General features: G+C 37.7%; 1 protein-coding gene across 1 annotated transcript; it reads left to right on the forward strand.

Annotated features, from left to right (window-relative positions):
- Positions 1-1175: 1175 nt before the first annotated feature.
- On the forward strand, positions 1176-11831 carry LOC134498576 (collagenase 3-like). Its single transcript, XM_063304733.1, has 9 exons — positions 1176-1351; positions 2262-2410; positions 2526-2651; positions 3127-3288; positions 3723-3831; positions 5749-5885; positions 6723-6882; positions 10565-10668; positions 11731-11831. Exons 1-9 carry the CDS (start codon positions 1200-1202, stop codon positions 11829-11831), a joined length of 1200 nt encoding a protein of 399 aa, XP_063160803.1. The 5' UTR covers positions 1176-1199.
- The last annotated feature ends 1865 nt before the right edge of the window (positions 11832-13696 follow it).

A 13696-nucleotide genomic window follows, 5' to 3' on the forward strand; every position in this document is an offset into this window, starting at 1 on the left:
GACTTTGAAGGGGAGCGTATTTATTCTTTATTTATACTGGTTGTTGGTATTGTAATTTATTTTTATAAATAAATGTAATTTTTATGGTTTTAATTGCTGATTTTATTGTGAACCGCCCAGAGTCCCCCTTTTTGGGGGAGATGGGCAGTGATATAAATTTGAACAATAAATAAATAGATAAATAAATAAATAAATAGGTAGATAGATAGATAGATAGTCTCAGATGGTGCATGTAGAGTGATAACTTGAGCCAAAGTATCACTCAGTATTTGAAATTAGCTCATGGATCTATAGCTTTAATTCACAGCATAATGATATAAAACAAATATAATAGCAATAATTATTCACTACTTTATGTCCCTACCCATGCTACCATTTATTGAATTATTGATTTTGGTGGACTCCCCTCTAAAAAAAAAACCAAAGCAAACAAAAAAAAAACCCAAAAATGATGTTGGGAGAGTGGGAGAAGAAGAGAAAAATAATGGCTTGAATTTGAAAAGAAGGCAATGAATATCTTTCCAAAGTATTGGGAAACTATTTTTACAGTGCGTGGAACTTATTTTGGTGTTTCACCTTATAGTTCAACGAAGACATTCTCTTAAAAAATATACAAAGAAAATAGGCACATTTACACCTACAGCGAATTATTTCCCCTTACAAAAACGCAAAAGAGAGAGAGAGAGAGAGTTATCATTTTTAGTGTCAGCAATTGCTGTTGAGCAATTAATTTAATCTCTTAACCACAGGCATGGAGTTTTTGTTAAACAAAGAGATATGAGGACTTTTAACCTAGAATAAGAAGGTTGTGCTGTATAATGTAGATAAATGGGTGACAAGTCAAATTTCTAGTTGTGTGCTCTATAAAAAGTTATCCCACCCAAAAGCAATTGTTAAACCCATGTAATTCAGTAGTTGTATGAAGATGAATGTCTTTATTGCCTCTATTTTCTTCTTTTGGATTCTTGCTGTCACTTTGCCTTTCCCTCTTCCCCAAAAAACTAAGGTAGGTCCTAGGCCTGAGTCAATGAGCACCTTCTTAATAGAGGTATCTGCTTTTTTCCTACACTCTTTTTAGTATCCTTTCTTTTTTGTTCTTCTTCCAATGTTTTTTCCCCTTTTATTTCTAGAGCTATGTGGACACCTACTACAGTCAAGGAACAGTTTGTAAAAGAAGCTCAGAATCTTTGCTGAAGCACATGCAGTCTTTTTTTGGCCTGGAAGGAAATGGACAGATGACCTCAGAAACCTTGGAACTAATGAAACAGCCTCGGTGTGGGGTGCCTGATACGGCAGGGTATCATTTTTTCCCCAGGAAAATTAAATGGCCAGTGTTGGACTTAACATACAGGTAAAATGAATGCATTCAAGTTGATATTCTTTTCCCTTTGTTGTGTTTGTACATAGGCACTTCTGGAAAATATTACTCTAGTGGTCCACATGAGTGGGTTTTTTTTTCCTTTGTTTTCGTTTGCTGACATTCACAAACTTTTAAATCTAATTTAAAAAATCTTGATGCTGCTGAAATGACATAATGACAATAATATATAACATGTTCTTAACCATAATGAGAATTTGAGTGGTTTCAGCCTGAATCACTCTCACCCAGTCTACACACAGATGTGTTTTGAGAAGAACAGTTCCATATAGCACTGAGCCAAAATGTTTTAACCATCATTTTATTATTACTCCAATATTAAGATTATATTTGCCTGATGCTTTTTTCTCTTGGGTTAGTTCAATTCAAAGGCTGCAACTATTTGTAATGGTCAATTTCCTCATGTTTTGTATCTATACGCTTCTTTCAGAAGTAGAAACAAAGAGAAATCAAACTACACATTGTATTTATCTGCCTTGTACAATTTAGTTAGTCCCATTTTGATGGAGATCAACATGCTGAGATTAATTCTCTCAAGCAAAAGTAATACAGGGAATGAACAAAAAGCAAATGTTTCAAAGCTACATCTGATCATAAATATTCTGGCACATGCATGCACACACACACATAAAGGAAAATGTTCGTAAGTCATCCACTAATGTGGTATAATAGCTAAGGTGCTGTACCTGGGTAAAGGAGAAACAGGTTCAAGTCCTCTCTTGACCATAGTAACACTGAGTTACTTTGTGCCAGAAATTCTCAGCCCAGGCTATTTTATAGGACTGTTATGGAAATAACATGTAAACCATTGCATGTAAGCCATCTTGAGATTTCAGAGGAAAACCTGGATATAAATGATGATTGGCATTTGTGATATGAACAGAATTGTGAACTATACTCTGGATCTGAGCTGGGAAGAAGTGGACCAAGCAATGCATGAAGCTTTCCAACTATGGAGTGATGTCACCCCTCTTCATTTTACCAGAATATCTAATGGCACTGCTGATATTATGATCTCTTTTGGATCCAAAGGTGATGTGAGGGCAATACTGTATGTACTGTTGTCATGTTTATTCTAAAAATTGCTATACCACCTAGATGTCTAATTAATTAATTAGTAGTTATTTGGGGGTGTTTTATTTTATAGAGCATGGTGACCTTATACCTTTTGATGGACCATTGGGTCAACTAGCTCATGCTTTCCCTCCTGGTGACAATATTGGAGGGGATGTCCACTTTGACGATGATGAAACATGGACTAGCGATTCCAGAGGTAACTGTAGATTTATATCTAGGTCTCCAGCTTGCCTATGTAGATTCAATCAATTAATTAACTAGGCTGATATGACACTCCAATCATAAGTCCATTTTTTTCAAGTTGTCATCCTGTGTTGAAATTTTAAAAACTACAACTTTTGTATGCAACTTTCTCTAAAATATACACTTCTATGCCTTTTTCCAAATGCATGTCCTTTTCTATACAAACTTTGAGCAAAGAATTTAATTTAGTCCTCTTAAAGTTCTGTCCTTTAAGAGAACCTCCTTTCGCCTAAAAATGTGGATGCAAGGAAATGGTTGGATATCCCTGGCTGTGAAGTCTACTCAGAAGAAAAGTAATGATGGGAGAGAGAACCCTGTTTCTCGAGCTGCTTGCAGGTGGTTGGAATGTACTGCACTATGCTATGTTTGGATCTAAAAGGGCATCCTGATGCACTATCGTTAACTTGATTGGCTTGTGCTCTTTCCAGATTTTAATTTATTTGTGGTTGCAGCCCATGAGTTTGGCCACACATTGGGACTACAACACTCCAGTGACCCTGAAGCTTTGATGTACCCTCTTTACACTTACCGTGGCCTCAAGGACTTTGTTCTTCCTGAAGATGATGTAGAAGGCATCCAAGCTCTTTATGGTACATCATAAGCTTACATGTTTACTCATTCTAAAATGGGTAATAAAGAAGAATGTGCAAGCTTCAAAGGAATGCTTTGCCTCAATAAAGCTTCAACTGAAGCATCCCGTGATGTGTTTGACAAAGCAATGCAGCCTATATGTTCCAAACATCAGTATGGTTGCACCAATTGGTGCAACCAACTAATGTACATACAATGCGTTTGTAGAAGTGCTATACATTGTGGTGGTTTGTTGAGGCACATTGGCCCATTTTGGTGCTTCAGCAAATTGAGTGGCCCTGCTCTGCACACCTCTAGTAGTTAATTATTAGCAGATGACAGATTAGTAGAAATGGAACATACAAATGATGGGCATTATATAAGTAGTGTGAAATGAATGCTAAATACATTCAAAGCAACTGATGTCATAAATGCCACTTCTTAATGTTTGCAGGTCCAAAAAAGAGGACAGTCAATGCTAAAACTCCACAAAGGTGTGACCCAAGCTTCTCTGCAGATGCTGTTGCAGAAATACATGGCAAGAAAATCATATTCAGGGACATGTAAGACAGTGGTAAAATTATCTAACCATTCTATTTGAACTTCTGTGCACAGTTATTAGAATTATTAATTAATTAATTAATTAATTTTTATCCCACCTTTATTATTTTTTTTTATAAATAACCTAATACTCCTTCCTCCTCTTATTTTCCCCACAACAACAACCCTGTGAGGTGGCTTGGGCTGAGAGAGAGTGACTGGCCCAAGGTCACCTAGCCGGCTTTCATGCCTAAGGCAGGACTAGAACTCACTGTCTCCTGGTTTCTAGCCCAGCACCTTAACCACTAGACCAAACTGGCTCTAAGGTAAAGGTAAAGGTTTCCCTTGACATAAAGTCCAGTCGTGTCGGACTCTAGGGGGCGGTGCTCATCTCCGTTTCAAAGCCTTGGAGCCGGCGTTGTCCATAGGACACTTCCGGGTCATGTGGCCAGCATGACTCACGGAACGCCGTTACCTTCCCGCCGAAGCGGTACCAATTAATCTACTCACATTTGCATGTTTTCGAACTGCTTGGTGTGCAGAAGCTGGGACGAGCAACGGGAGCTCACCCCGCCGCGCGGTTTCGAACCACCGACCTTAGTTAAGTAAGTAAAAAGGAATAATTAAGTAATAATTAAGTAATTACTTAAATAATTAAGTAATAATCATAATAACAAGGGATGCAATAAGAGCTTGAGTAATAGATTATAAACCTTGGGATATGTTAATATCCTATATCAGTCCCTCCCTCTTCTTGAATACAACAACCTCCAGGAAAGTTTAAAATCTTTCTTTTTTATTTTCTCTGAACATGGCTTGAGTGACAAATTGGAGTTAACACTAACTCTGGTTTATTTGAAAGAAGCCAATCATCAACTCTGGCAATGTAGCAGGCTTGCATAAATAAACTACAGTTAACATTAATCACACTTCAGATTGTACCATTAATGGAAGTAAAACTTTCCCATCTGTGGCTATTAGTAGCAAAGAAAAGAGATAGAGGATTCAAGGGTTTAGCACAGGGATGTACATTTTTTTAATTGGGGCAAGGGCCATAGTAACCCTTGGGGATCACACTGCAAGGAAGGGCCAGGACAGCTAATTGTTTTAAAAAAAACCTGGGAAATGAAATTTAAAATAGTTAATTATTAATATAAATATTTTAAATAAATTAAATGATTTTACTGCTAAATTTTCACTGTCACTTTCCCACCTCCCCTCAAGCCTACCTCCATCTACACAGACTTATAGTAATTAGCATCCATTCATATTTCAACTGTTTATAACAATGTTTCTCAACCTTGGGAACTTTTCTATTCTGGTAGTTGAAGTCCACACATCTTAAAGTTCCCAAAGTTGAGAAACACTGATTTACAAGATTTAATATAAATTAAGACCTATGTGAGCAAATAAACAAATAAAATTTCATCCCAGAGGAGGCAGCAGGATCAAGCAAAGATAAGAGACATGGTGTGAGAGCTTATTAGTAGTGGGCCACAGAAGATGGAAATATGTTTGGTTTCACAGCCTTACAAGGCAGACCAGACCAAAAAATAGACTCTACAGAAAACTAAAAACTACTTTTATTTAGATTGGCTACAGTAACATAATCATGCAAGTGTGATTGTGCTTCCCCTCCTCCCTCTTTTATATTCATGCAAATTAGGGGGGTGTCTGTCTGAGACGTTTTTGTCTCCCCCCATCATCTGGACTTAAGCAATGTTTCTCTTTTTGTCGCTTTGGTAATGGATCTTTCCTCTCTCCTTCAGGGTCATCTTCTTTATTCTCTACATGGGTCATACAACAGGTTTTGCACTATTGTTCAGAATAATGCCCAAGTGTAGACTTTGATTTCCATCTACTGATGGCTCATATTCCATTTGAAGATGGGGTGGGCGTAATACTGTGCCACATTTTTTCTGCTTCTTTCTCCTGCTTAGATTTGTGTGGCATCATAACCTTCAGATGATTTATGAAGATTGGATTGTTATTCATTCCCTTTGTCCAGAACTTCCAAACTTCCAAGTTGATGCAGCGTATTATTCCCCAGAGAAGGACCTTCTCTTCATATTTCGAGGTGAATATTGCTTTGCCCTTCACACTTGCTTGTTTTCTTTCATTGGTTTTTTACTCAATAGGACCAAAATATGCTAAATGTTGTTCTTACTCATTTTGTTGAAACACTAACTTTCCCAAAATCTGGAATAATAGTTACTGGTTGGAAGCAAGGCAATTAATACACATACTAACTTTAAAAAAAAAGATTATTATTTGCATCATGTCTTTTAAAAGACACCAGCTAAGAACCTCATGGTACAGGACATTTGTCACTGTGTACAAATATTTTTGAAATGCAAGATTGAGGAAGATCACAAAGATGGGTCCATGTACTGTAGAAGAATTACTATATCAACAGAGCCTGATAAAATAAATTGGCAGATTCATTTATTGTTTAATTTATACTCCACGTTTTTTTCTGGCAAGTACTCAAGTCAAAATTTTAAAAAGCAAAAGCAGATATATTAATTTTAAAACATAAATTAAAATTAACTAAAATTAAAAGTACTAAATCATTTAGCAGTTAAGAGCCTGGCATAAGGATGTGTTTTTCATATAAAAGAGTGGGATCAAACAATTGTGAAGGGAGTGCATTCCATAGCCCAGGAGTAATGCAGGAGAAGGTTCCCTCCTGCTTGCTTGGAAGATGGGCTCTGACAGTGGAGGCATCTTTAAAAGGGCCTCTGCTGAAGATCTTAACAGCAGAACTGGTTTACTAAGGGAGAAACCAACTTTTTTTTACTAATGATATTGCTTTCTACATTATAAAGCAGATCCCTATCTACCTCTTCTCTAGCATTATCTTATTCATTTAATTATCATGTCAATTTATCATTTACTTCCATAAACTGTACAGGGAAGAACTATTGGGCTCTGAAAGACTACAAGATACTGAGTGGTTATCCCCAGAAACTGTATGATCTTGGATTCCCAAGCCATGTGCAGAGGATAGATGCTGCTTTTTATGATGTAAAGTCCAGGAAGACAAAGTTTTTCACCAGAGACCAGTTATGGGGGTAGGTAATAAGCGGTTGAGGATGTGGCTCAGCTGAGCCACTCTTACGTCCGCACTATAATAAAACTAAATAACCATTTTCCAGAAGCACTTTGAAAAACAATTGTGAAACCCACCAACTACAGTTTCTCTATCCTGATGGTATATCATATTTATACTGTTACATATTACTCATGATGCTGTGGCTAATGTGGAGCTCAGATCTCTCCCTGGACCTTTTGCAATGCAAAACTATCTATTCTGTTGGCTAAGTTTTTATCCTTTCTGCATTTTGCACCAGGATGATCTGTTTTAAAAACTTCATCCAGGTTTCTTTTTCTTTTCCTATCAGCAAGATATGCCCATCTTGGCCTGGTAAGGTAAGCTATAAGGATAGTATTCCATGATGTAGTTTGGGGACACTTCAAATGTTGTTGAATGACGGTAATTACTACTCACCATTGCATATACCAGCAGAAGTTGTGGGAGTTGTGGTTTAGCAAGATCTGAAGTGTTGCTGATTGCTTGCTCCTTCTAGAACCATATTAAAATCAAACATTTTTTCCCCAACATTTTCCCCAACTATGTACCAGCAAAGGTACAACTGTTATAGTTTGTGTAATCAAATGAAATACACTTTCAGGGGGCCAAGCCAATAAACTCCATAGTCTGCATATACTACTTATTCATAGTCATACCACCAAGTCTTTGCTCAGACTGATGTCAATCCAGAGTACTCATTCTCATTTGTCAAACGAGTCATAGTATGGTTTACTGAAAGATAGGGCTGAAACAGCCACTTCATAGCTGTCTACAAGTTTGCCATAAAACATTATGGCATATGTATTTACAACTGGAACAAATCTATGGTGACAAATTCATCTTCATTAGAATATAGAATTTTTCAGCACTGGATCTATACGCACATACTACCTGGACACTCACATTTCTCTTCCATATTCCCACAAGTCCATCCATTTTATAAACTCAGAAACTATCCACATTAGATATTGACAACTTCAAAGTAAGGGCCTGGCAAACCCATTTTACCCCAGGTACATAGTTTTAGTCTGCTATTTTCAGTACAGTAAACGCCAGGGTTTTCTAAGGGTCTTTAATGTGACTCTTATAGTCTATAGCAGCCTTTCTCAATTTTTTGACCCTGGAGGAACCCTTGAAATATTCTTCAAGCCTTGGGGAACCTCTGTACATTCAGGCTCAAATATAGGCCAGAAGTTACAAAATCTTTATATTCATTTCATGTGTAGGCCTGTCTATATGCATTAACAGTGTTCTTAAACTAAAAATAAAGAATGAAACTTACCTCTTTAATGTCAAGTTGCCCAAATTTGAAATAATTTTTTAAAATAAATTGTGATCTCCCAGGGACCCGCTAGTGACCTCTTGTGGAACCCTAGGGTTCCACGGAACCCTAGTTGACAAATCCTGGCCTAGAGAGAGAGAGCGAGGGAGAGAGGAAGAGAAGCAGAGCCAGTTTGGTATAGTGGTTAAGGTTCCAGGCTAGAAACCAGGAGACTCAGAGTTCTAGTCTTAGTCATGAAGCCAGCTGGGTGACCTTGGGCCAGTCACTCTCAGCCCTAGGAAGCAGGCAATGGCAACCACTTCTGGAATCTTGCCAAGCAAACTGCAGGGACTAATCCAGGCAGTTGCCAGGAGTCAACACTGACTCGAAGGCAAAAAATGTATCAGGCAACATTCTGGTGATTGATGTTTTTAGAAAGGAGGGGGCTACATTTTTCTAATGCTAGTGAAATCAAACACATAATTCTAAACATTTTGCTTTAGTAGTGACACTCAAAATTGATGACAGCCTTGATTGTCTTTGACTGAAATCACAACTGGTCCAGAATGCAGAGGCTCAAGTACTTATGGGTGTACCTTGTGACACCTATTTAACACCTTTTCTCTGATAGCTGCACTATTGCCAGTTGGGTTCAGGGTGCAATTCAAGGTGCTGGTTGTCATCTTTGAAGGCCTACATGGCCCAAGTCCTTGATATATGCAGAATCACCTTATCCCAGTAACATCTGATCACCTGATAAGATCTAGTAAGGTGGGCTGCTCGTATGTCCCCCTCAGGGACCACATAAGCAGGACTTCTCAGTTGCTACACCCTCCTATGGAACTGTATTCCCCCCTCCAGATATCTGAACAGGCCCTTGTCTTCTGGCCTTCAAGAAATTAGTGAAAACCTGGCTGTTTCACCAAGCCATGAGAAGGAATCGATTTTATTCTTCTGTGTATGTCTCCCAGTTTTATGTTGTTATCATGTATGATTTGGATTTTAAATTTGATTTGTATTGTTTTCAATCCCAATTACACATGAGGGAGTTGTACATTTAGTCAGATAATTGGAGCACCCCGTAAGCCTTGTAAATAAAGAAATAAACAGCTTAAGAATCAAACACTAACACTAATTGCAGCAGCAATGTAAAAAAAACCTTTTCTATATTCCTGGAAATTTCTTGGAATCTACAAGCAAATGCAAATAATATTTTATTTATTTATAAATAACGTAGAGCCAGTTTGGTCTAGTGGTTAAGGCAACAAGCTAGAAACCAGGAATCTGTGAGTTCTAGTCCCGCCTTAGGCATTAAAACCAGCTGGGTGACCTTGGGCCAGTCACTCTCTCTCAGCCCAACTCACCTCACAGGGTTGTTGTTGTGGGAAAAATAGGAGGAGGAAGGAGTATTAGGTATGTTTGCCACCTTGAGTTATTTACAAAAATAATAAAGGCAGGATAAAAACAATAAAATAGAAACATTAGTTTTGGGCCAGCCTGCGCAATGAGTAAGAGGTTATGAGTTTTGCACACTGAGCCCAAGACAGGCTGATGAAGTAAAATGAAGTAAAAGGTGGCCTATTGATTCAATTGCAGAGTTAGAACATACACAGAATTATTCTCCATAAGGAACATTTATTTATTCATTATTTATTTATTTAGTAAATTTAAATGGCTGCCCATCTCATATACATAACTCTGGGTGGCTAACAATTTTTTAAAAATAAAAACAGGATAAAACAACATTAAAAAAACCAATATCAATAATGCAGAATAATTATTATATCTCTCCTTCATCAACACTGAAGGTAAGGCATTGATCCTTGCTAAAGAGAATGCTCTTCAGCATATAGCAATGTTTCTCAACCTTGGCTACTTTAAGACGTGTGGACTTCAATTTTCAAGGCTGAGAAACACTGCTATAGCCAATCTAAATAAAAGTAGTTTTTAGTTTTCTGTAGAGTCTAGTTTTTGGTCTAGTCTGCCTCATAAGGCTGACAAACCAAACATATTTCCATCTTCTAACAAGCTCTCACACCATGTCTCTTATCTTTGCTTGATCCTGCTGCCTCCTCTGGGATGAAATTTTATTTGTTTATTTGCTCACATAGGTCTTGGGAACTTTAAGATGTGTGGACTCAACTCCCAGAATTTTGGGAATTGAAGTCCACACATCTCACAAGGTTGAGAGACACTGGCATATAGAATAAGTACAGATATAATTAGGGAATGTTGAACAGACTACAAAAGATGCCTTGATGCAGTAAGATGGTTTCTGATTGGTTACTATAAGTCTTTTGCCCCCAGCAGCTAGAGCAAACAGTTGTCTCCCGTTGTGCATTACCTGATTTCTTTGCAAGGCTCATGCTGCTTTCTTGTTATTATTCATTTTGGGCTACAGCTATGATGAGAGATTTCATTCTATGGAACAGGGCTATCCAAAAAGAATAATGGAGGAATATCATGGAATTATGCATAAGGTGGATGCGGCATATCAGCAGAATGGTAAACATTTTCCATGTCATCTTGTTGTGTGGAGGGAAAGTTTTATTTGATGTGGATGCCATATTGTTACCAATGAAACTTAAAAAGTCATAAAAATGTTTTAACACAGAATTTCTCAGCCATATTCATTAAACATCCTGCTTCATCCCTCCCTCTCTTTCACTGATATACTTATACCAATGTTTGTCCTAGAGAAAAGAAGGCATCCTTGGAGCCTCTCAAAGCTCCTTCTCAAAGAAAAAGCCCTTCCTCTCTTGATGCTGTGTTACAGATCTCTTTTGCTTTTCTAGCCTTCATCCAATCATGAGGGGTTGCTCCTTGGCAAAAGGGTCCCCAGTGTTTTTTGTACTGGCAGCACATGCGCAATTTTGAGATGTTATGGGCTAGGGAAACCAGATTTGGCCTATGGTAATCCTGATGACCACTAGATATAAAGATATGGAAAATACGTCTGCTGCCATGTAGCAGCTGAATGGATTTTTTTGCAATACACTGGTAATCCTACTGCTGATGGGTTATAAAATGGATGTGTGTGTGTGTGTGTAGTATGGAGAGCATCTTGATTTACAAAATGTCTGCTATGGGGATATAACCAGGTACAAAGCACTGATTTTCAACAGTGCTACCACCTGCCATTTTTACTACCTTAGCTGACTGTTATTTCTGCTGTTGTTTTGAGCAAGTGGATAACATCCCCCACCTCAAAAAAAAAAAAAAAGGCCAGGTTGCAGCCTCTAATTGTTTTCATTTTCTAAGAAAATAGATAGCGCCCATTTCTGAGGTATTTTTCGAAATAAAAAATTATGCCGGAGGCCTGTGCCTGGCTTTGTGGCATGCTAGCTTTCCAATATTTCAGTGAAATATTTTTTCAAATATGAAAATTAAGGTGTGTGAGAAAGCCTGGTGGTTAACAGATGCGTTGGTAACCCCCATGGTAATCCTCTACCTTTCAGACATCAAAACTGATGGACCCAGCTTCTTCCACATACTGTAGAAATGTCTATGAGCAAGATGCCAATCCTCTTTAGAACTGCAGCCTCTAATTAATTTCTTTTGTTGCAGATTCCATTCATTTCTTCTGTGGATCACTCCAATTTGAATACAGCATTTCACACAAAGAAGTCATCCGCACTATGCCAGCAAACTCTGTATTAGGCTGTTAAACAACAAGGAACTTTATCAATCTGGAAACAGGATTGGTTGAAAATATTACAGATGACATGGAAAATTTGAACAATATTTAAATTAATTATGTCTGTTTTTGTAAATCAGCCAATCCACTCTGAATGGTTACTGTTTTTTCTTCCCCTAATTGGGGAAACCAGAAAAATGTTCTTTGATGTTCTTCTTCAGTTGGAAAAATAGAACTGTATTCAATATAGATATGAAATCCTTTGTAAACTCTAATACAGAGAACAGATAGTCTGAGAATGCACTCAATTGTTCTTAGCATCTCACTGAATCACAAATATGGATCTAATGATTTGGATTAAAAAAAAGCCCAAGATCTGAAGCCTTATAATTATGCAAGTTGATACAACAGGAGCAGGTATTTGTGCCACTGACAACTGAGATTGTATTCCATTTCTGCTTAGTTCTGCCTTGTGTGTATACCTGCCACTTCCTTTTCTTTATAGACAAGTTGGCCATCACTCTATGAGAAAACCTTCTGAAGTAAAACTGAAATGTCTATCTCTTGATTAGTCAGAATGTATTATGACATTAAAATATGATGCAAAGTCATTGAAAAATGTATTTGAGTTAATGTGATGTTATATGCGATCTTTGATACATTTTTTACCCACAGAAGCATTTCCTCATAATTGAGTTAATAATTGATTGAACAGGCTCTAAGGCCCCACAGTAGTTTTTTAAATTATTTATTTATTTATGCTATTGTATACATATTCTGGAACGTTTTATTAAAAATAATCCTCTTGTAGGTAAAACAGTTTAATTTGGCTCATGGGCATCAGGGCTGCTGACTCAAGACATTTGCCGGTTAAAGCAAAAGACACTGTGGTATCCCTGTTTTTTCTATGTGTAACAACTGAACACACTGCCAACTACATCTTTTTGGAACCTCCTTCCTTACACCTGAGTGCAGCAAGCCACTTACAACTTAGGTGGTACATACATCTTCCTGCTAAGCCCACAACCCCCATTTTTGTTTTGAAGAGAGGCTCAACATCTTACCATTAAAAACATTTTCCAATTTTTAAAGTCTATGCTTAATCCAATCTTAAAACAAAAACAAACACAAGCAAGCTCATTCCATGGACTCTCTTGCCTCTGATACAAGAACATCGTCATCCTCTTCACTATCTTCACCATCTCCTTTGTTCAGTCTTTCCAGCTCTTTAGATGGGAATTATCCTATAAATCAGGTTGGGATAACCTCGCTTGGCAGATATCTAAGAGTCTTCCCCACTGCTGAGTGAAAGTGATATCCACCCATCATTGCAGCCGCAGGAAACCAGCATAAAATTTGCTTTCCCCTAGCCCTTTCCTGTCTCTACAGCCTTTCTTCTGACTTGTTGCAAAATTGTGCTGTCCTGATTATATTTGTGTACGTTATGACAGGCAAAGTGATTGGTTGAGTCCCCTGGCTTTGCTGCTGCCTCTCTTCTCACCAGCTGGTGGAAAATTTACCCACAAATCATAGCACTGAAGCAGTCATAAGATAGTTATAACTGTGGACTGTGTCTGTCATCACTAGGCTCCTTTCTGTTCCTCTCCTACTGTACCCCATTCTATCACAACCTGAGACAATAAGATTTTTTTTTTAAAAAATGAAGTCATAAAGGAAGCTGAATCACAAACTGCTATTTTATTTAGTGGCCCCCACCCTTTCCTTCCTTTGTATAGTCTACCAATGTTGACTTCCACATTCTTCCATCAGAAGGTAATGTGATATGGAGGTAGAAGGTAGTGTTGTCATTACATTATTTCAGCTTTGCACTGAATTAGTAAGGACCATACAGCTAAAGCACTTTCTGGCTGAGCAGTGTGGTGCTAATGCACAATT

Source organism: Candoia aspera, chromosome 5 (genome assembly GCF_035149785.1).
Source record: "Candoia aspera isolate rCanAsp1 chromosome 5, rCanAsp1.hap2, whole genome shotgun sequence".
In the NCBI taxonomy this organism is placed as follows: domain Eukaryota; kingdom Metazoa; phylum Chordata; class Lepidosauria; order Squamata; family Boidae; genus Candoia; species Candoia aspera.

Bases quoted from the DNA above. Each gene is read 5' to 3' on its own strand.
- LOC134498576 (XM_063304733.1), top strand. From the start codon at position 1,200: ATGCAGTCTTTTTTTGGCCTGGAAGGAAATGGACAGATGACCTCAGAA. The intron at 3,832-5,748 runs GTAAGACAGTGG...TCTCCTGCTTAG, and splicing joins AAAATCATATTCAGGGACAT to ATTTGTGTGGCATCATAACC. The intron at 5,886-6,722 runs GTGAATATTGCT...TAAACTGTACAG, and splicing joins CCTTCTCTTCATATTTCGAG to GGAAGAACTATTGGGCTCTG.